This window comes from Oncorhynchus keta, unplaced genomic scaffold (genome assembly GCF_023373465.1).
Source record: "Oncorhynchus keta strain PuntledgeMale-10-30-2019 unplaced genomic scaffold, Oket_V2 Un_contig_5107_pilon_pilon, whole genome shotgun sequence".
Classification (NCBI taxonomy): domain Eukaryota; kingdom Metazoa; phylum Chordata; class Actinopteri; order Salmoniformes; family Salmonidae; genus Oncorhynchus; species Oncorhynchus keta.
The window spans coordinates 24306-47500 of NW_026288120.1; the positions used below are offsets into that span (position 1 = coordinate 24306).

Genomic DNA, 23195 nt, shown 5'->3' on the forward strand with positions numbered 1-23195 from the left:
AATCCCATGTAGACCTACTGATGTATAGATGATAATAATAATAATAATAATAATAATAATATATGCCATTTAGCAGACGCTTTTATCCAAAGCGACTTACAGTCATGTGTGCATACATTCTACGTATGGGTGGTCCCGGGAATCGAACCCGTTACAAGCGCCATGCTCTACCAACTGAGCTACAGAAGGACCATGAATCCCATGTAGACCTACTGATGTAAAACCTGTATAGATGATGAATCCCATGTAGACCTACTGATGTAAAACCTGTATAGATGATGAATCCCATGTAGACCTACTGATGTAAAACCTGTATAGATGATGAATCCCATGTAGACCTACTGATGTAAAACCTGTATAGATGATGAATCCCATGTAGACCTACTGATGTAAAACCTGTATAGATGATGAATCCCATGTAGACCTACTGCTAAATAAAAGTAGTTTGATTTATTGAATAGAATAGAAGAGGATGTCAGCAGGGTATAGAATAGTTTCTTCAGAATATAACTGTAGCCTATTCTTCAGTCTCATCCAAACTGTTTGTCACTTCACATAGCCTATAGGCCTATCTCCCCCATCCTTCATTCGATAGGTCAAAGCAATGGCATGCCTTGATTATTTCCACCTGGTGGCCAGAAAAGCCACCACCTGTAAAACAGTAGCTGTGGATAAGAGTCAGCTAAATGACCAAATTATACAATGTAAATGTAAACGTATTTATCTGATTCTGTGGACCTAATTTGATGTCAATCCCGTTTAATGCAAATAAATAAATAAATAAATAATAGAATAATAGAATAGAACAGGCTATATAATAGAATAGAATATCCTAGAATATAATAGAACAGCCTACCTGCTCCGGAAGTGTTCCTCAGGTCTCGGGACTTTTGGGCAGCGGCGCTCTTCAGTTCCTTGTTCTCGGTCTTCTGCGGGACCCTCCGCACCGACGGGGTGGTCTTCTGCGGGACCCTCTGCACCGATGGGGTGGTCGTGTAGCGCGCAGCGTGGGGGTCATTGTGTGCGTCGTACCCGGGGAGCACCGACCAGAGCCGGGGGCGCATGTGTTCATACCCGAGCGCAACCGAACTGACAGCGATGCAGTCGAGCACGAACTTCTGCTCGCGCTTCTCAGGCCCAGAGTGATTCATTTTAGGCAATGCCACTCTGAAATGACAAAATATATCAAATAAGTCCACATTCAATATATAGAAATTAGGCACAGATCATTTTAAAATTAGACTTGGCTACTAAAATTAAATAATTGTAAAAGCGGGTCAAATTCGGGCCTGTGCAGTTTTCATTTTTAATTTTTTTATTTCACCTTTATTTAACCAGGTAGGCTAGTTGAGAACAAGTTCTCATTTGCAACTGTGACCTGACCAAGATAAAGCAAAGCAATTCGACACATAAAACAGCACAGAGTTACACATTACACAGCAGTGTGTGTTATTATACTTATGACCCAAATTCCAAAAATGTACGGAGGGACATGAATAGCCAAAAACACTCACATGAACAATCACAGCAAAAGCACGTAAAATCAACACTCACTCCCCGGTCAGTTGTGCACCTGCCAATGTGCTCGTTTACACTTTACTTCAAAAGCCTGCTGAATGACGCACATTTAAGTCTTTATTACGTTTCAGCAGATATAGCTGGGAAAATTGCTTCACAAGAGGGATGCCAATGCACAATTGCTCATCTACCATTTTTTATTAAATCGGTCTCAGAAATACAGTGACAATTGTCATGACATGAGCTATCTGGATTCAACTCGGAAGGGATCCTTAAAGTGATTATACAGGCCTATTTGCTTTTAGAAGACATGCTAAAGTTAAAATAAACTGAGTTTCTAAACTTTGGCCCCAGCGCCTGTCGCTGCGGGGGTGCAAGTGGCTATTGTGACGTCGCTCGTAGCAACAAGGTCAGTGTTGGAGTTGCGCGCCCGGGTGCATTTCGCATCGAGATTTATCACCCGAGGAGACGCACTGCAATGGGCTATCGGCGGGGAGAATCTGGAAGGCGGGGAGAATCTGGAAATCGGTGAATTGAGCCGAATCTGGAAGTCCGTGGATTGAACTGAAACAACTCTGGGTTTCTTGTATTTATTTTTAAAGAGATTTTGCTTTAATTGTCATGATGGCCGACTTGCTGTCCGTGGTGTCGGAGGCGGAGAGGAAGTCCTTTCCAACCCTCTCTCAGCTCTCAGAAAACGGTCAGGACAGGACACACTTTCTAGCCTATTATATTGTACAGCAGAAAAGATCTATCCCACCTTGCCGCATCGTAAAAACACCTAGGCTATACACATTTGTTTGCAAACTTTGCACAATTTAGAATCAAGGTGTGCATGTCATTTTTTTAAAGCATTTAGCTATATGAGCAATTTTTATTTTCTGACAATTGTTCTGAAAATGTTCTGCTTTATTTCAGACGTTGACAGCATTTGGTCGAACGTGTCATCTTTCGTGGAGCGACAGATGACCTTGCAAAAGGTCAGAGCACTTTAGAAAGTCGATATTGCCATAGTCAGTGGTCAGTCAGTTTAGCTGAACCGAGGGTATAGCAAAGGAGGAGGTTTTTAGGAGGTTGAAGTTCATTTATTCAATTTCTACACCATTTTAAAACTCTAAAATGCTATTTGATGAAGAGCAAAATGAATCAGGCATTAATTATCACCACGTGTAGGCTACAATCAGTAGTGGAAAAAGTATCCAATTGTCATACTTGAGTAAAAGTAAAGATACCTTAATAGAAAATGACTCGGTATTTGCTCTTAAATATACTTAATTATCAAAAGTAAATGTAATTGCAAAAATAAACGTAAGGTTCAAAAGTAAAAGCATAAATCATTATCCATTCCTTATAGTAAGCAAACCAGATGCCACCATTATCTTTTTTTTTTTCACGGACAGACGGGCAAACTCCAAAACTCAGATTTAATTTACAAACGAAGCATTTGTGTTTAGTGAGTCCGCCAGATCAGAGGCAGTAGGGATGACCAGGGATGTTCTGTTGATAACTGTGTGAATTGTAAAAAAAAACAATTTTTCTGTCCTGGTGAGCATTCGAAATGTAACGAGTACTTTTGGGTGTCGAGGGAAAATGTATGGAGTAAAAAGTACATTATTTTCTTTGAGAATGCAGTGGACTAAAAGTAAAAGTTGTCAAAAATATAAATAGAAAAGTAAAGTACAGCTACCCCCAAAAAACGACTTAAGTTGTATTTTAAAGTATTTTTACTTAAGTACTTTACAACACTGGCTACAATGTCAACCACTATTCAACCTCGTCATAAATTGACTCATTTACTTGTGGAACAGTACATACAGTGAACATGAAATAGATGCATAATACATGCTATCAAGTCACAACAAGGCCCGACATCAAATGCTGGCGTCAGTGTGAAACGATCTGGCCTTAATGGCCATGTACTCTTATAACCTCCATCCGGCACAGCCAGAAGAGGACTGGCCACCTCTCAGAGCCTGGTTCCTCTCTACCCAGTACAGCCAGAAGAGGACTGGCCACCCCTCAGAGCCTGGTTCCTCTCTACATAGTACAGCCAGAAGAGGACTGGCCACCTCTCAGAGCCTGGTTCATCTCTACCCAGTACAGCCAGAAGAGAACTGGCCACCCCTCAGAGCCTGGTTCATCTCTACCCAGTACAGCCAGAAGAGGACTGGCCACCTCTCAGAGCCTGGTTCATCTCTACCCAGTACAGCCAGAAGAGGACTGGCCACCCTTCAGAGCCTGGTTCCTCTCTACATAGTACAGCCAGAAGAGGACTGGCCACCTCTCAGAGCCTGGTTCATCTCTACCCAGTACAGCCAGAAGAGGACTGGCCACCTCTCAGAGCCTGGTTCATCTCTACCCAGTACAGCCAGAAGAGGACTGGCCACCCTTCAGAGCCTGGTTCCTCTCTACATAGTACAGCCAGAAGAGAACTGGCCACCTCTCAGAGCCTGGTTCATCTCTACCCAGTACAGCCAGAAGAGGACTGGCCACCCTTCAGAGCTTGGTTCCTCTCTACATAGTACAGCCAGAAGAGGACTGGCCACCTCTCAGAGCCTGGTTCATCTCTACCCAGTACAGCCAGAAGAGGACTGGCCACCCCTCAGAGCCTGGTTCCTCTCTACCCAGTACAGCCAGAAGAGGACTGGCCACCCTTCAGGGCCTGGTTCCTCTCTACCCAGTACAGCCAGAAGAGGACTGGCCACCCTTCAGGGCCTGGTTCCTCTCTACCCAGTACAGCCAGAAGAGGACTGGCCACCCTTCAGAGCCTGGTTCCTCTCTACCCAGTACAGCCAGAAGAGGACTGGCCACCCTTCAGAGCCTGGTTCCTCTCTACCCAGTACAGCCAGAAGAGGACTGGCCACCCTTCAGAGCCTGGTTCCTCTCTACCCAGTACAGCCAGAAGAGGACTGGCCACCCTTCAGGGCCTGGTTCCTCTCTACCCAGTACAGCCAGAAGAGGACTGGCCACCCTTCAGAGCCTGGTTCCTCTCTAGTTTTCTTCCTATGTTCCTGCCTTTCCAGAGAGTTTTTCCTAGCCACCGTGCTTCTACATCTGCATTGCTTGCTGTTTGGGCTTTGAGGCTGGGTTTCTGTATGAGCACTTTGTGACATCTGCTGATGTAAAAAGGACTTTTGATTGCTTGAGTAACCAGAGCATAAAACAGCTGACTGCGAATGCAAATGATGCCAGATAAATCCTACACATGCATTGGGGCGGCAGCGTAGCCTAGTGGTTAGAGCGTTGGACTAGTAACCGAAAGGTTGCAAGTTCAAATCCCCGAGCTGACAAGGTACAAATCTGTCGTTCTGCCCCTGAACAGGCAGTTAACCCACTGTTCCTAGGCCGTCATTGAAAATAAGAATTTGTTCTTAACTGACTTGCCTAGTTAAATAAAGGTAAAAAATAAAAAATAAAAGGCATAGCCTACATCATACTTACTTAGGCCTACAATCGACAAGGACGCATGAAGACAAACAAACTCGTCTAAAGAATGACACATTTTTAAATGTTGATTTTTCCCACACATTAATACAAATAAAAAACAGAAATACCTTACTTACATAAGCATTCAGACCCTTTACTATGAGACTCGAAATTGAGCTCAGGTGCATCTCGTTTCGATTGATCCTCCTCGAAATGTTTCTACAACTTGATTGGAGTCCACCTGTGGTAAATCACATTGATTAGACATGATTTGGAAAGGCACACACCTGTCTATATAAGGTCCCACAGATGATAGTGCATGTCAGAGCAAAAACCAAGCCATGAGGTTGAAGGAATTGTCCATAGAGCTCCGAGACCGGATTGTGTTGATGCACAGATCTGGGGAAGTGTACCAAAACATTTCTGCAGCATTGAAGGTCCCCAAGATCACTGGTTGCCTGGCCAAACTGAGCAATCGGGGGAGAAGGGCCTTGGTCAGGGAGGTGACCAAGAACCCGATGGTCACTCTGACAGAGCTCCAGAGTTCCTCTGTGGAGATGGGAGAAACTTCCAGAAGGACAACCATCTCTGCAGCACTCCACCAATCTGGCCTTTATGGTAGAGTGGCCAGATGAAAGCCACTCCTCAGTAAAAGGCACATGACAGCTCGCTTGGAGTTTGCCAAAAGACATCTAAAGGAATACTCAGACCATGAGAAGCTCTTTGGCCTGAATGCCAAGCGTCACGTCTGGAGGATGCCTGGCACCATCCCTGCAGTGAAGCATGGTGGTGGCAGCATCATGCTGTGGGTATGTTTTTCAGCGGCAGGGACTGTGAAACTGGTCAGGATCGAGGGAAAGATGAAAGGAGCAAGTGTAGCAGTATAGACTTTACGTCCGTCCCTCGCCCGACCTGGGCGCAAACCAGGGACGCTCTGCACACGTCAACAGTCACCCTCGAAGCATCGTTACCCATCGCTCCACAAAAGCTGCGGACGGCCCTTGCAGAGCAAGGGGAACCACTACTTCAAGGTCTCAGAACAAGTGACTTCACCGATTGAAATGCCACTAGCGCGCACCACCGCTAACTAGCTAGCCATTTCACATCGGCTACACAAGTACAGAAAGAACCTTGATGAAAACCTGCTCCAGAGTGTATTTAGTTTGTGGCCAGCTAGAAATGTTTTGGGCACAGTTAGGTATCCTACAATGCATATATGGAAATCATAACTGGACCGCAGATAGAAATGGTAGGATGAATTGTAAATTGTCACTCCACATGAAAAAGGTTGCAGACTCCCCTGCTATTGGCTGTATGAAGCCACCCTTGTCGAACGGAAGACCACAGTGTACCATGACAGTGTCATTGTCTCGCGTGCTTCAGTCAGAGATGATCCTCATGTGTGCGCCAGTTCATTTGTGCGTTTCCTTTCATCTCCATGGAAGGGAAACATTCTGTGAATATTGAAGCATTGTATCAACAAACGATGTGGCTCAGAGAATATGGATTGCAACACTTCCCTGGTGTTATGTTACCTTCGCAGGTGGATTATCTGTGTGGTTATTATCTATTATTATATTCCACACTATAGCTAAATAACTTAGTCATGTTTAATTACGTTTTGCCAGCAAGATAGATCTGTAAAAAGATCTAATTTTAACTGAGGAAGATGGACAAGCAAGACCGATAGAGTGAAAGATGGAAATGCATGGTTGTTTATTCCAGAGGCAGGTAGGCTACAGGTAGGCTACAGGTAGGGATCAGGTAGGCTACAGGTAGGGATCAGATGGGCTACAGGTAGGGATCAGGCATCCGGTTCTTTGTCCTCTGTACCTGTGTCGCCTCCTCTTGCAAATAACGGGGATGATGGCACTGTCGGGTGTTTGGAGAATGTCTTGTGCTTCTTGCTTGTTGAAGAAAAAACTTTGTATAATCTGAGGTGAGTGATCGCTGTCCTGACATCCAGAAGCTCTTTGTCTAATCTGAGGTGAGTGATCGCTGTCCTGACATCCAGAAGCTCTTTGTCTAATCTGAGGTGAGTGATCGCTGTCCTGACATCCAGAAGCTCTTTGTCTAATCTGAGGTGAGTGATCGCTGTCCTGACATCCAGAAGCTCTTTGTCTAATCTGAGGTGAGTGATCGCTGTCCTGACATCCAGAAGCTCTTTGTCTAATCTGAGTTGAGTGATCGCTGTCCTGACATCCAGAACCTCTTTGTCTAATCTGAGGTGAGTGATTGCTGTCCTGACATCCAGAAACTCTTTGTCTAATCTGAGGTGAGTGATCGCTGTCCTGACATCCAGAAGCTCTGTGTCTAATCTGAGGTGAGTGATCGCTGTCCTGATATCCAGAAGCTCTGTGTCTAATCTGAGGTGAGTGATCGCTGTCCTGATATCCAGAAGCTCCGTGTCTAATCTGAGGTGAGTGATCGCTGTCCTGATATCCAGAAGCTCTTTGTCTAATCTGAGGTGAGCGATCGCTGTCCTGATATCCAGAAGCTCTTTGTCTAATCTGAGGTGAGCGATCGCTGTCCTGACATCCAGAACCTCTTTGTCTAATCTGAGGTGAGTGATCGCTGTCCTGATATCCAGAAGCTCTTTGTCTAATCTAAGGTGAGTGATCGCTGTCCTGACATCCAGAAGCTCTTTGTCTAATCTGAGGTGAGCGATCGCTGTCCTGACATCCAGAACCTCTTTGTCTAATCTGAGGTGAGTGATCGCTGTCCTGATATCCAGAAGCTCTTTGTCTAATCTAAGGTGAGTGATCGCTGTCCTGATATCCAGAAGCTCTTTGTCTAATCTGAGGTGAGTGATCGCTGTCCTGATATCCAGAAGCTCTGTGTCTAATCTGAGGTGAGTGATCGCTGTCCTGACATCCAGAACCTCTTTGTCTAATCTGAGGTGAGTGATCGCTGTCCTGACATCCAGAACCTCTTTGTCTAATCTGAGGTGAGTGATCGCTGTCCTGACATCCAGAAGCTCTGTGTCTAATCTAAGGTGAGTGATCGCTGTCCTGATATCCAGAAGCTCTTTGTCTAATCCGAGGTGAGTGATCGCTATCCTGATATCCAGAAGATCTTTGTCTAATCCGAGGTGAGTGATCGCTGTCCTGATATCCAGAAGCTCTGTGTCTAATCTGAGGTGAGTGATCGCTGTCCTGACATCCAGAAGCTCTGTGTCTAATCTGAGGTGAGTGATCGCTGTCCTGATATCCAGAAGCTCTTTATTGCTGTAAGATACGGTTTCAGAAACATTATGTACAAAATAAGTTACAAATAACGCAAAAGAAACATCACCCCCACATAATGAAATTTTACTACTTTTATTTTACTATTTTGCATGTAACATAGATTTGAAGCTGACAACAATTTTATTGCCCAATTTTCAGTGAGATTAAGAAATCTTTTAGCTCTGAGGAAAGTTAGGAGACATTAGGGAAGTAAATATGACATATCATAAATAGTAGAGGCATAAATAGTCATGATGTCTTTCAGCTATATTCATCATCAGGTCTAGGAGAACTGGTTGACAACGTCTGTTCTGTCTGTCTGTCTGTCTGTCTGTCTGTCTGTCTGTCTGTCTGTCTGTCTGTCTGTCCAGGGGTCTACATTGCAGGCCTGGGATCCTTCACCTTCTCTCAGCAGAAGCTGGACGTAGGCAACAAGTTTGTTTTGATCCAGCGCCCCATCTTCCTGCTCTCTGAGAAGCTGTCCCAGTCACACGGCCTCAAGCAGGTCAAACCGCTGTCTGCAGGTGAGTGGGCCAAGAACACACACACACACACACACACACACACACACACACACACACACACACACACACACACACACACACACACACACACACACACACACACACACACACACACACACACTGATACCAGACATCTTCTGTCAACGCTGGCGCGTTTATGTGAACGATCGCAGAGCATGGCGCTTGTAACGCCAGGGTAGTGGGTTCGATTCCCGGACCACCCATACGTAGAATGTATGCACACATGACTGTAAGTCGCTTTGGATAAAAGCGTCAGCTAAATGGCATATATTATTATTATTTTATATCAAGCCTGAGTTGTGTGTCTGTACGCTATACAAAATTGTGCTGATAGCCCGCTGAGCTAAAGCCTGGGCAGTAGCTTGGGGAACTAGTACAATTCTTCAGGTGCCAGGAAAGATGATTAATCAACCCTCTTCCATTATGTTACACTGATACCAGCAATGTGTCCCATAGAAACACTATGTTACACTGAAAGAGAATGAATGAGAACCCAGTGGACAGCTGTGTGTCTAAATCCAAGTGTTGCTTTTTAGCAGGAGCAACACGATGACATGTCCGTTCTATGTCGTTGTATTTCTATGCGTGTGTCTGTGCCACCCGTCTGTCCGTCCGTCGTCACTGCAGGGGATGTGCCACTGGCCCAGCCCTGTCTGTGGAGAGCATGTTGGGAGTGGGATAGAGAGAGCCATCTCTGTCTGTGGAGAGCATGTTGGGAGTGGGATAGAGAGAGCCATCTCTGTCTGTGGAGAGCATGTTGGGAGTGGGATAGAGAGAGCCATCTCTGTCTGTGGAGAGCATGTTGGGAGTGGGATAGAGAGAGCCATCTCTGTCTGTGGAGAGCATGTTGGAAGGGATAGAGAGAGCCATCTTGGTGTGTTCATATGTCTGTCTGTGGAGAGCATGTTGGGAGTGGGATAGAGAGAGCCATCTCTGTCTGTGGAGAGCATGTTGGAAGGGATAGAGAGAGCCATCTTGGTGTGTTCATATGTCTGTCTGTGGAGAGCATGTTGGGAGTGGGATAGAGAGAGCCATCTCTGTCTGTGGAGAGCATGTTGGGGGTGGGATAGAGAGAGCCATCTCTGTCTGTCTGTGGAGAGCATGTTGGGAGTGGGATAGAGAGAGCCATCTTGGTGTGTTGATATGTCTGTCTGTGGAGAGCATGTTGGGAGTGCGATAGAGAGAGCCATCTTGGTGTGTTAATATGTCTGTCTGTGGAGAGCATGTTGGGAGTGCGATAGAGAGAGCCATCTTGGTGTGTTAATATGTCTGTCTGTGGAGAGCATGTTGGGAGTGGGATAGAGAGAGCCATCTCTGTCTGTGGAGAGCATGTTGGGAGTGGGATAGAGAGAGCCATCTCTGTCTGTGGAGAGCATGTTGGTAGGGATAGAGAGAGCCATCTCTGTCTGTGGAGAGCATGTTGGAAGGGATAGAGAGAGCCATCTTGGTGTGTTGATATGTCTGTCTGTGGAGAGCATGTTGGGAGTGGGATAGAGAGAGCCATCTCTGTCTGTGGAGAGCATGTTGGGAGTGGGATAGAGAGAGCCATCTCTGTCTGTGGAGAGCATGTTGGGAGTGGGATAGAGAGAGCCATATTGGTGTGGCTGAATCTTATCCAACCCAGGTTGTCTGTCTATACACGACTGCTGAGCTAAAGCCTATAGCTTTAACCTGGATAACTAAGTCTTCAGGTCTCAGACAAGCTGGTTAATCATCACAGGAGACCAGTACACTAACACTAGGAATGTGTGCTATCCATCTGTCCTCACAGGAGACCAGTACACTAACAGTAGGAATGTGTGCTATCCATCTGTCCTCACAGGAGACCAGTACACTAACACTAGGAATGTGTGCTATCCATCTGTCCTCACAGGAGACCAGTACACTAACACTAGGAATGTGTGCTATCCATCTGTCCTCACAGGAGACCAGTACACTAACACTAGAAATGTGTGCTATCCATCTGTCCTCACAGGAGACCAGTACACTAACACTAGGAATGTGTGCTATCCATCTGTCCTCACAGGAGACCAGTACACTAACACTAGGAATGTGTGCTATCCATCTGTCCTCACAGGAGACCAGTACACTAACACTAGGAATGTGTGCTATCCATCTGTCATCACAGGAGACCAGTACACTAACACTAGGAATGTGTGCTATCCATCTGTCATCACAGGAGACCAGTACACTAACACTAGGAATGTGTGCTATCCATCTGTCATCACAGGAGACCAGTACACTAACACTAGGAATGTGTGCTATCCATCTGTCTCACAGGAGACCAGTACACTAACACTAGGAATGTGTGCTATCCATCTGTCATCACAGGAGACCAGTACACTAACACTAGAAATGTGTGCTATCCATCTGTCATCACAGGAGACCAGTACACTAACACTAGGAATGTGTGCTATCCATCTGTCCTCACAGCAGGGGACGTGCCACTGGTCCAGCTCAACTTCACAGCCCTGTCTGTGGAGAGCCCGTTTGAGCGTCACGTGGTGGAGGGCTGTGTGAGAGAGACTCTGCTGGTGTTGCTGAGAGCCGTGGCCGCCGGACGCTCAGTCCTCTTCACCTTCCACGCCATCGGAGAGCTGTTGTTCTGCCAGAGCAAAGTCAAGATGAAGTTCTACCACGACTTTGTCACCGCCTTGGACGGCAGCGGGAAGCTGCTCTTGGCGCTCTCCAATGTCAGTAGGGCGGATTAGATATGTCATGTGTTAGTGTGTGTGTGTGTGGATGGGTTGGGTAGGGTGTGGGGGATGGGTTGGGTAGGGTGTGTGTGTGTGTACAGTATGTGTGTGTGGGGGATGGGGGTAGTGTGTGTGTGTGTGTACAGTATGTATGTGTGTGTGTGTGGGGGGGATGGGGGTAGTGTGTGTGTGTGTGTCTGTCAGACAGACAGAGACAGACAGACAGACAGACAGACAGACAGACAGACAGACAGACAGACAGACAGACAGACAGACAGACAGACAGACAGACAGACAGACAGACAGACAGACAGACAGACAGACAGACAGACAGACAGACAGACAGTGAGCAGGTGTGTATGATTGTACAAGTGCGTTTGTATTTGTGTTGATGACAATCCCCCTACTCCACTCTCTATCCCAGAGACCTGGCACCAGCAACTCTGTCCTGTTTGAGAGATCCAGCATAACGAGGACCAGCAACACCATCATCCTCCCCAGGATCTCTTCCGAACAGGGGGGGAAGGACTGGGGAGAGGAGGCCCTGGCCCAGGTCCAGACAGACTCAGACAGGAAGGAGAAGAATAGAGGTGAGGGAGAGACAGTGCTGTAATCTAGTCCTCTAAAAACAAGGGTTTTTATGGCCATATTCAACTGATGACCATACTCAACTGATGACCATACTCAATTGATGACTATATTCAACTGATGACTATATTCAACTGATGACCATACTCAACTGATGACCATACTCAACTGATGACCATACTCAATTGATGACTATATTCAACTGATGACCATATTCAACTGATGACCATATTCAATTGATGACCATACTCAATTGATGACTATATTCAACTGATGACTATATTCAACTGATGACCATATTCAACTGATGACCATATTCAATTGATGACTATATTCAACTGATGACCATATTCAACTGATGACCATATTCAACTGATGACCATATTCAACTGATGACCATATTCAATTGATGACCATACTCAATTGATGACTATATTCAATTGATGACTATATTCAAATGATGACCATATTCAATTGATTTGGATTAACTCAGTGAATATCTCGATCAGATTGAGGGTTTTAATGGGTGTAAAGTCTCTGGTGAGTGACATGTGTTGGGCTCACTTAACCTTGATAACCCAGTGTTGGAGAGAAAGGTAAGCTAATATAACATTATGTAGACTTGGGCGTATCCCAGAACATGTATGTCTCTTCATCTGCCGAGTCTTTCTCAACTGTAGTTATGTTACCATGTTTACCCAGAATCCCTGGTGACTCCGCAGTCCAGATCCAGACACACCCTGCACCCAGCCAAGGTCAACGGGATCAGTCTCACTGATGACCTGGAGCCCAGACCTCCAGCGGAGACCAACACTGACAGGTACTGTGGGCCTCACTGCTAACCCCAGCTGTTGTCGGCCTCACTGCTAACCCCAGCTATTGTCGGCCTCACTGCTAACCCCAGCTGTTGTCGGCCTCACTGCTAACCCCAGCTATTGTCGGCCTCACTGCTAACCCCAGCTGTTGTCGGCCTCACTGCTAACCCCAGCTGTTGTCGGCTAACACTGTTAACCCCAGCTATTGTCGGCCTCACTGATAACCCCAGCTATTGTCGGCCTCACTGTTAACCCCAGCTGTTGTCGGCCTCACTGCGGATAACACCCCAGCTGTTGTCGGCCTCACTGCTAACCCCAGCTGTTGTCGGCCTCACTGCTAACCCCAGCTTGTTGTCGGCCTCACTGCTAACCCCAGCTGTTGTCGGCCTCACTGCTAACCCCAGCTGTTGTCGGCTAACACTGTTAACCCCAGCTGTTGTCGGCCTCACTGCTAACCCCAGCTATTGTCGGCTAACACTGCTAACCCCAGCTATTGTCGGCTAACACTGCTAACCCCAGCTATTGTCGGCTAACACTGCTAACCCCAGCTATTGTCGGCTAACACTGTTAACCCCAGCTATTGTCGGCTAACACTGCTAACCCCAGCTATTGTCGGCTAACACTGCTAACCCCAGCTATTGTCGGCTAACACTGTTAACCTCATCTCCTACTGACCAGGCTGCATCCCACATGGCACCATATTCCATATGTTAGTACCCCACTACTTCATAGGGCTTTGATCAAAGGTAGTGCACTACTTCACCCCAGGGCTTTGATCAAAGGTAGTCACTGCATAAGGAATAGGGTGCCATTTGTGACATTGGCAGGGTAGCAGGGTAGCTAGTGGTTAGAGTGTAACACTAGTAACCGGAAGGTTGCAAGTTCAAACCCCGAGCTGACTCAGGTACAAATCTGTCGTTCTGCCCCTGAACAGGCAGTTAACCCACTGTTCCTAGGCCGCCATTGAAAATAAGAATTTGTTGTTAACTGACTTGCCGAGTTAAATGAAGGTTAAAAAATTAATAATAATTGCCACACACTGCCACAGGATAGTGAGTGAAGCTTGACCCTGGTTGGTCTCACCTTTAAACCTGTTAATCCAGGACAGAGACACAAAACCTCTCTAACCCTGTTAATCCAGGACTGTAACACAAGACCCTGGCTGGTCTCTCCTCTAACCCTGTTAATTCAGGACTGTAACAAAATACCCTGCTATTTGGTCTCTCCTCTAACCCTGTTAATTCAGGACTGTAACAAAATACCCTGGTTGGTCTCTCCTCTAACCCTGTTAATTCAGGACTGTACCAAAATACCCTGGTTGGTCTCTCCTCTAACCCTGTTAATCCAGGACTGTAACAAAAGACCCTGGTTGGTCTCTCCTTTAAACCTGTTAATCCAGGACAGTAACATAAAACCCTGGTTGGTCTCTCCTCTAACCCTGTTAATCCAGGACAGTAACACAAGACCCTGGTTGGTCTCTCCTTTAAACCTGTTAATCCAGGACTGTAACACAAGACCCTGGTTGGTCTCTCCTCAAAACCTGTTAATCCAGGACTGTAACACAAGACCCTGGTTGGTCTCTCCTCTAACCCTGTTAATCCAGGACTGTAACACAAGAACCTGGTTGGTCTCTCCTCTAAACCTGTTAATCGAGGACTGTAACACAACACCCTGGTTGGTCTCTCCTCAAAACCTGTTAACCAATACTGTAACACAAGACCCTGGTTGGTCTCTCCTCTAAACCTGTTAATCCAATACTGTAACACAAGACCCTGGTTGGCCTCTCCTCTAACCCTGTTAACCCCAGGACTGTAACACAAGACCCTGGCTGGTCTCTCCTCTAAACCTGTTAATCCAATACTGTAACACAAGAGCCTGGTTGGTCTCTCCTCTAACCCTGTTAATCCAGGACTGTAACACAAGACCCTGGTTGGTCTCTAACCCCTCTAACCCTGTTAATCCAGGACTGTAACACAAGACCATGGCTATTTGGTCTCTGCTAACCCTCTAATCCTGTTAATCCAGGACTGTAACACAAGACCCTGGTTGGTCTCTCCTTTAAACCTGTTAACCCCAGGACAGTAACATAAAACCCTGGTTGGTCTCTCCTCTAACCCTGTTAATCCAGGACAGTAACACAAGACCCTGGCTTGGTCTCTCCTTTAAACCTGTTAATCCAGGACTGTAACACAAGACCCTGGTTGGTCTCTCCTCTAACCCTGTTAATCCAGGACTGTAACACAAGACCCTGGTTGGTCTCTCCTCAAAACCTGTTAATCCAGGACTGTAACACAATACCCTGGTTGGTCTCTCCTTTAAACCTGTTAATCCAGGACAGTAACACAAGACCCTGGTTGGTCTCTCCTCTAACCTTGTTAATCCAGGACATTAACACAATACCCTGGTTGGTCTCTCCTCTAACCCTGTTAATCCATGACTGTAACACAAGACCATGGTTGGTCTCTCCTCTAAACCTGTTAATCCAATACTGTAACACAAGACCCTGGTTGGTCTCTCCTCTAACCCTGTTAATCCAGGACTGTAACACAAGACCCTGGTTGGTCTCTCCTCTAACCCTGTTAATCCAGGACTGTAACACAAGACCCTGGTTGGTCTCTCCTCTAACCCTGTTAATCCAGGACTGTAACACAAGACCCTGGTTGGTCTCTCCTCTAACCCTGTTAATCCAGGACTGTAACACAAGACCCTGGTTGGTCTCTCCTCTAACCCTGTTAATCCAGGACTGTAACACAAGACCCTGGTTGGTCTCTCCTCTAACCCTGTTAATCCAGGACTGTAACACAAGACCCTGGTTGGTCTCTCCTCTAACCCTGTTAATCCAGGACTGTAACACAAGACCCTGGTTGGTCTCTCCTCTAACCCTGTTAATCCAGGACTGTAACACAAGACCCTGGTTGGTCTCTCCTCTAACCCTGTTAATCCAGGACTGTAACACAAGACCCTGGTTGGTCTCTCCTCTAACCCTGTTAATCCAGGACTGTAACACAAGACCCTGGTTGGTCTCTCCTCTAAACCTGTTAATCCAGGACTGTAACACAAGACCCTGGTTGGTCTCTCCTCTAACCCTGTTAATCCAGGACAGTAACACAAGACCCTGGTTGGTCTCTCCTCTAACCCTGTTAATCCAGGACTGTAACACAAGACCCTGGTTGGTCTCTCCTCTAACCCTGTTAATCCAGGACTGTAACACAAGACCCTGGTTGGTCTCTCCTCTAACCCTGTTAATCCAGGACTGTAACACAAGACCCTGGTTGGTCTCTCCTCAAAACCTGTTAATCCAGGACTGTAACACAAGACCCTGGTTGGTCTCTCCTCTAAACCTGTTAATCCAGGACTGTAACACAAGACCCTGGTTGGTCTCTCCTCTAAACCTGTTAATCCAGGACTGTAACACAAGACCCTCCCATCCTGGTCTCTCCTTTAAACCTGTTAACCAGGACTTTAACACAAGACCCTGGTTGGTCATCTAGTCCTATAACCCTGTTAATCCAGGATTGTAACACAAGACCCAGGTTGGTCTCTCCTCTAAACCCTGTTAATCCATAAGTTATATTCACAAGACCCTAAGACCTGTAGACTCTCCTCTAACCCCTGTTAATCAGGACACTAACAGAAGACTTGTGTTAGCCCTGACCCAGTAATAAGTTATATTCAGTGAGTAGCCTTAACTAAACCCTGTTAGCTCTCTGACCCAGTAATAAATTATATTCAGTAACTTAAAACCTGAAGTTGGTTAGCCTCTAACCCAGTAATAATTATATTCATAAGTGAGTAGCCTCTAACTAAGACCTGTAAGACAAGACGTTAGCTCCCATCCTACAGCCAGTAATGTTATAATTTAACTAAGAAAACCAGTTCTGAAACCAGTGTTTTTAGTGATCACTTAACTAAGAGCTATCCTCTAGAATAAGTTATATTCAGTGTAGCCATCTAAGACCTGTGATATGTTTTTACCCAAATAAATTATATTCAGTGAGTAGCCTTAACTAAGACCTGTAGACTTGTGTTAGCTCTCTGACCCAGTAATAAGTTATATTCAGTGAGTAGCCTTAACTAAGACCTGTAGACTTGTGTTAGCTCTCTGACCCAGTAATAAGTTATATTCAGTGAGTAGCCTTAACTAAGACCTGTAGACTTGTGTTAGCTCTCTGACCCAGTAATAAGTTATATTCAGTGAGTAGCCTTAACTAAGACCTGTAGACTTGCGTTAGCTCTCTGACCCAGTAATAAGTTATATTCAGTGAGTAGCCTTAACTAAGACCTGTAGACTTGCGTTAGCTCTCTGACCCAGTAATAAGTTATATTCAGTGAGTAGCCTTAACTAAGACCTGTAGACTTGCGTTAGCTCTCTGACCCAGTAATAAGTTATATTCAGTGAGTAGCCTTAACTAAGACCTGTAGACTTGCGTTAGCTCTCTGACCCAGTAATAAGTTATATTCAGTGAGTAGCCTTAACTAAGACCTGAAGACTTGCGTTAGCTCTCTGACCCAGTAATAAGTTATATTCAGTGAGTAGCCTTAACTAAGACCTGTAGACTTGCGTTAGCTCTCTGACCCAGTAATAAGTTATATTCAGTGAGTAGCCTTAACTAAGACCTGTAGACTTGCGTTAGCTCTCTGACCCAGTAATAAGTTATATTCAGTGAGTAGCCTTAACTAAGACCTGTAGACTTGCGTTAGCTCTCTGACCCAGTAATAAGTTATATTCAGTGGCTAAGACCTGAAGACCCAATACCTAGGCTATGTCCCAATTATCTCTCCTTCCTCCCAAAGTGTGTACTTGTTCACTTCCCTTCACTGATTTGAAAGGAAACGACTGGTATAAGAAATATGGTGGGAACTCCCAGTAGCCCCATGCCTCCAATTCAATGCTTTTAGATTTATGAGAAGTAGTGAACAAGTTTTTATTATAATATTGGAACACACCCTTGGGCAATCTGTGGGAGTTTAGGAGAGGGTACTTGTGTTACTGTCCTGTCCTGGGGTAGTGGCTTCATGAATGATGCAGCTCTCCCTGTGTGGGACAGTTCCTCACCTGTCACCACCTGATCATTCAGACAGTGTGCCCTGAGGTTTAGCCTGCCCTGTACCCCCCACAGCGGTCCCGTGGCCCTGGACTCTGAAACTAGACCCCTCTGGACGTTCCTCCGTCCATACAGACACTGGCCGCGTCCTAAATGAAACCCTATTGGAAGCCTTCAATTATCACTTGGCTCCGGCTGTGCAGGAGAAAGTGACGCGGTGGTGTGTGTGTGTATTTGTGATGTGGTGTGTGTTCGTTTGGTCAAACGAAGTGCACTATGGGAATAGGGTGCCATTTGGGGTACATAACCAGATGTATTTTGGTCTCCCAGGACTGTGGTTGAATAGCCCCTTGATCTGAAAGATAACCCAGGACTGCGATTGTATTTGCATTTATTATGGATCCCCACTACTCTTCCTGGGGTCCAGCAAAATTAAGGCAGTTATAGCCCCTGAGCTGAAAGATAACCCAGGACTTTGGTTGAATAGCACCTGAGCTGAAAGATAACCTAGGACTGTGGTTGAATAGCCCCTGAGCTGAAAGATAACCTAGGACTGTGGTTGAATAGCCCCTGAGCTGAAAGATAACCTAGGACTGTGGTTGAATAGCCCCTGAGCTGAAAGATAACCTAGGACTGTGGTTGAATAGCCCCTGAGCTGAAAGATAACCTAGGACTGTGGTTGAATAGCCCCTGAGCTGAAAGATAACCCCGGACTGTGGTTGAATAGCCCCTGAGCTGAAAGATAACCCAGGACTGTGGTTGAATAGCACCTGAGCTGAAAGATAACCCAGGACTGTGGTTGAATAGCCCCTGAGCTGAAAGATAACCTAGGACTGTGGTTGAATAGCACCTGAGCTGAAAGATAATCTAGGACTGCTATCTGTTTCCAACCTGCTGTCCTGTAGGTCCACAGTGTCTATCCTACCACTGGAGGGCGCTGCTCTGAAGGAGGGGAAGGTGAAGAGGGGGGACTCTCACCTGGACATGCCCTGTGTCAACCACAACAGGGCTGGACAGGTGTGTGTGTGTGTGTGTGTGTGCCGGACACTCTGCTTTTGTGGGTGTGTATGAAGGGTATCAATCAATCAATCAATAACTGTGTGTTTCCCTATAGGAGTTGTGTTACCTGTGTATATAACATCACCTATTCTTCCCTGTAGGAGTTGTGTTACCTGTGTATATAACATCACCTATCCTTCCCTATAGGAGTTGTGTTACCTGTATATATAACATCACCTTTCCTTCCCTATAGGAGTTGTGTTACCTGTGCATATAACATCACCTATCCTTCCCTATAGGAGTTGTGTTACCTGTATATATAACATCACCTTTCCTTCCCTATAGGAGTTGTGTTACCTGTGTATATAACATCACCTATCCTTCCCTATAGGAGTTGTGTTACCTGTGCATATAACATCACCTATCCTTCCCTATAGGAGTTGTGTTACCTGTGCATATAACATCACCTATCCTTCCCTATAGGAGTTGTGTTACCTGTATATATAACATCACCTTTCCTTCCCTATAGGAGTTGTGTTACCTGTGCATATATATATATAACATCACCTATCCTTCCCTATAGGAGTTGTGTTACCTGTGTATATAACATCACCTATCCTTCCCTATAGGAGTTGTGTTACCTGTGTATATAACATCACCTATCCTTCCCTATAGGAGTTGTGTTACCTGTGTATATAACATCACCTTTCCTTCCCTATAGGAGTTGTGTTACCTGTATATATAACATCACCTTTCCTTCCCTATAGGAGTTGTGTTACCTGTGTATATAACATCACCTTTCCTTCCCTATAGGAGTTGTGTTACCTGTGTATATAACATCACCTATCCTTCCCTATAGGAGTTGTGTTACCTGTGTATATAACATCACCTTTCCTTCCCTATAGGAGTTGTGTTACCTGTGCATATAACATCACCTTTCCTTCCCTATAGGAGTTGTGCATATTACCTTTCCTTCCCTGTGTATATAACATCACCTTTCCTTCCCTATAGGAGTTGTGTTACCTGTGTATATAACATCACCTTTCCTTCCCTATAGGAGTTGTGTTACCTGTGTATATAACATCACCTTTCCTTCCCTATAGGAGTTGTGTTACCTGTATATATAACATCACCTTTCCTTCCCTATAGGAGTTGTGTTACCTGTGCATATAACATCACCTATCCTTCCCTATAGGAGTTGTGTTACCTGTATATATAACATCACCTTTCCTTCCCTATAGGAGTTGTGTTACCTGTGCATATAACATCACCTATCCTTCCCTATAGGAGTTGTGTTACCTGTATATATAACATCACCTTTCCTTCCCTATAGGAGTTGTGTTACCTGTGCATATAACATCACCTTTCCTTCCCTATAGGAGTTGTGTTACCTGTGCATATAACATCACCTTTCCTTCCCTATAGGAGTTGTGTTACCTGTATATATAACATCACCTTTCCTTCCCTATAGGAGTTGTGTTACCTGTGTATATAACATCACCTTTCCTTCCCTATAGGAGTTGTGTTACCTGTGTATATAACATCACCTATCCTTCCCTATAGGAGTTGTGTTACCTGTGCATATAACATCACCTATCCTTCCCTATAGGAGTTGTGTTACCTGTATATATAACATCACCTTTCCTTCCCTATAGGAGTTGTGTTACCTGTGTATATAACATCACCTTTCCTTCCCTATAGGAGTTGTGTTACCTGTGTATATAACATCACCTATCCTTCCCTATAGGAGTTGTGTTACCTGTGTATATATATATATAACATCACCTTTCCTTCCCTATAGGAGTTGTGTTACCTGTGCATATATATATATAACATCACCTATCCTTCCCTATAGGAGTTGTGTTACCTGTGTATATAACATCACCTATCCTTCCCTATAGGAGTTGTGTTACCTGTGTATATAACATCACCTATCCTTCCCTATAGGAGTTGTGTTACCTGTGCATATAACATCACCTTTCCTTCCCTATAGGAGTTGTGTTACCTGTGTATATAACATCACCTTTCCTTCCCTATAGGAGTTGTGTTACCTGTGTATATAACATCACCTAACATCACCTATCCTTCCCTATAGGAGTTGTGTTACCTGTGTATATAACATCACCTTTCCTTCCCTATAGGAGTTGTGTTACCTGTGCATATAACATCACCTTTCCTTCCCTATAGGAGTTGTGTTACCTGTGCATATAACATCACCTTTCCTTCCCTATAGGAGTTGTGTTACCTGTGTATATAACATCACCTTTCCTTCCCTATAGGAGTTGTGTTACCTGTGTATATAACATCACCTTTCCTTCCCTATAGGAGTTGTGTTACCTGTGTATATAACATCACCTTTCCTTCCCTATAGGAGTTGTGTTACCTGTGTATATAACATCACCTTTCCTTCCCTATAGGAGTTGTGTTACCTGTGCATATAACATCACCTTTCCTTCCCTATAGGAGTTGTGTTACCTGTGTATATAACATCACCTTTCCTTCCCTATAGGAGTTGTGTTACCTGTATATATAACATCACCTTTCCTTCCCTATAGGAGTTGTGTTACCTGTATATATAACATCACCTTTCCTTCCCTATAGGAGTTGTGTTACCTGTGTATATAACATCACCTTTCCTTCCCTATAGGAGTTGTGTTACCTGTGTATATAACATCACCTCTCCTTCCCTATAGGAGTTGTGTTACCTGTGTATATAACATCACCTTTCCTTCCCTATAGGAGTTGTGTTACCTGTGTATATAACATCACCTATCCTTCCCTATAGGAGTTGTGTTACCTGTGTATATAACATCACCTTTCCTTCCCTATAGGAGTTGTGTTACCTGTGTATATATATATATATATAACATCACCTATCCTTCCCTATAGGAGTTGTGTTACCTGTGTATATAACATCACCTTTCCTTCCCTATAGGAGTTGTGTTACCTGTATATATAACATCACCTATCCTTCCCTATAGGAGTTGTGTTACCTGTGTATATAACATCACCTTTCCTTCCCTATAGGAGTTGTGTTACCTGTGTATATAACATCACCTTTCCTTCCCTATAGGAGTTGTGTTACCTGTATATATAACATCACCTTTCCTTCCCTATAGGAGTTGTGTTACCTGTGCATATAACATCACCTTTCCTTCCCTACCTTTCCTTAGGAGTTGTGTTACCTGTGTATATAACATCACCTTTCCTTCCCTATAGGAGTTGTGTTACCTGTGTATATAACATCACCTTTCCTTCCCTATAGGAGTTGTGTTACCTGTGTATATAACATCACCTTTCCTTCCCTATAGGAGTTGTGTTACCTGTGTATATAACATCACCTTTCCTTCCCTGTAGGAGTTGTGTTACCTGTATATATAACATCACCTATCCTTCCCTATAGGAGTTGTGTTACCTGTGTATATAACATCACCTATCCTTCCCTATAGGAGTTGTTACCTGTGTATATAACATCACCTTTCCTTCCCTATAGGAGTTGTGTTACCTGTGCATATAACATCACCTTTCCTTCCCTATAGGAGTTGTGTTACCTGTATATATAACATCACCTTTCCTTCCCTATAGGAGTTGTGTTACCTGTATATATATAACATCACCTTTCCTTCCCTATTGGAGTTGTGTTACCTGTATATATAACATCACCTTTCCTTCCCTATAGGAGTTGTGTTACCTGTGTATATAACATCACCTTTCCTTCCCTATTGGAGTTGTGTTACCTGTGTATATAACATCACCTTTCCTTCCCTGTAGGAGTTGTGTTACCTGTATATATAACATCACCTATCCTTCCCTATAGTTGTTACCTGTGTATATAACATCACCTTTCCTTCCCTATAGGAGTTGTGTTACCTGTGTATATAACATCACCTATCCTTCCCTATAGGAGTTGTGTTACCTGTATATATAACATCACCTATCCTTCCCTATAGGAGTTGTGTTACCTGTGTATATAACATCACCTATCCTTCCCTATAGGAGTTGTTACCTGTGCATATAACATCACCTTTCCTTCCCTATAGGAGTTGTGTTACCTGTATATATAACATCACCTATCCTTCCCTGTAGGAGTTGTGTTACCTGTGTATATAACATCACCTCTCCTTCCCTATAGGAGTTGTGTTACCTGTGTATATAACATCACCTCTCCTTCCCTATAGGAGTTGTGTTACCTGTGTATATAACATCTCCTTTCCTTCCCTATAGGAGTTGTGTTACCTGTATATATAACATCACCTATCCTTCCCTATAGGAGTTGTGTTACCTGTGTATATAACATCACCTATCCTTCCCTATAGGAGTTGTGTTACCTGTGCAT

At 44.7% G+C, this 23195-nt stretch overlaps 2 protein-coding genes across 2 annotated transcripts in view; one reads left to right on the forward strand and one right to left on the reverse strand.

Annotated features, from left to right (window-relative positions):
- Window positions 1-695: 695 nt before the first annotated feature.
- On the reverse strand, window positions 696-5782 carry LOC127906146 (uncharacterized protein C17orf98 homolog). The gene is made up of 3 exons (XM_052509899.1): window positions 5082-5782; window positions 857-1167; window positions 696-730 (listed from the first exon to the last, which is right to left on the reverse strand). Exons 1-3 carry the CDS (start codon window positions 5087-5089, stop codon window positions 696-698), a joined length of 354 nt encoding a protein of 117 aa, XP_052365859.1. The 5' UTR covers window positions 5090-5782.
- Window positions 5783-6297: 515 nt separating this feature from the next.
- The window catches only part of LOC118379323 (coiled-coil domain-containing protein 81-like), a 28098-nt gene continuing 11200 nt past the window's right edge, over window positions 6298-23195 (forward strand). Inside the window, exons 1-6 of the mRNA XM_052509900.1 lie at window positions 6298-6346; window positions 8543-8695; window positions 11150-11409; window positions 11837-12002; window positions 12703-12820; window positions 18766-18877. Of these exons, the coding sequence (XP_052365860.1) occupies window positions 6298-6346; window positions 8543-8695; window positions 11150-11409; window positions 11837-12002; window positions 12703-12820; window positions 18766-18877 (858 nt within the window). The remainder of the gene's footprint in view (window positions 6347-8542; window positions 8696-11149; window positions 11410-11836; window positions 12003-12702; window positions 12821-18765; window positions 18878-23195) is intronic.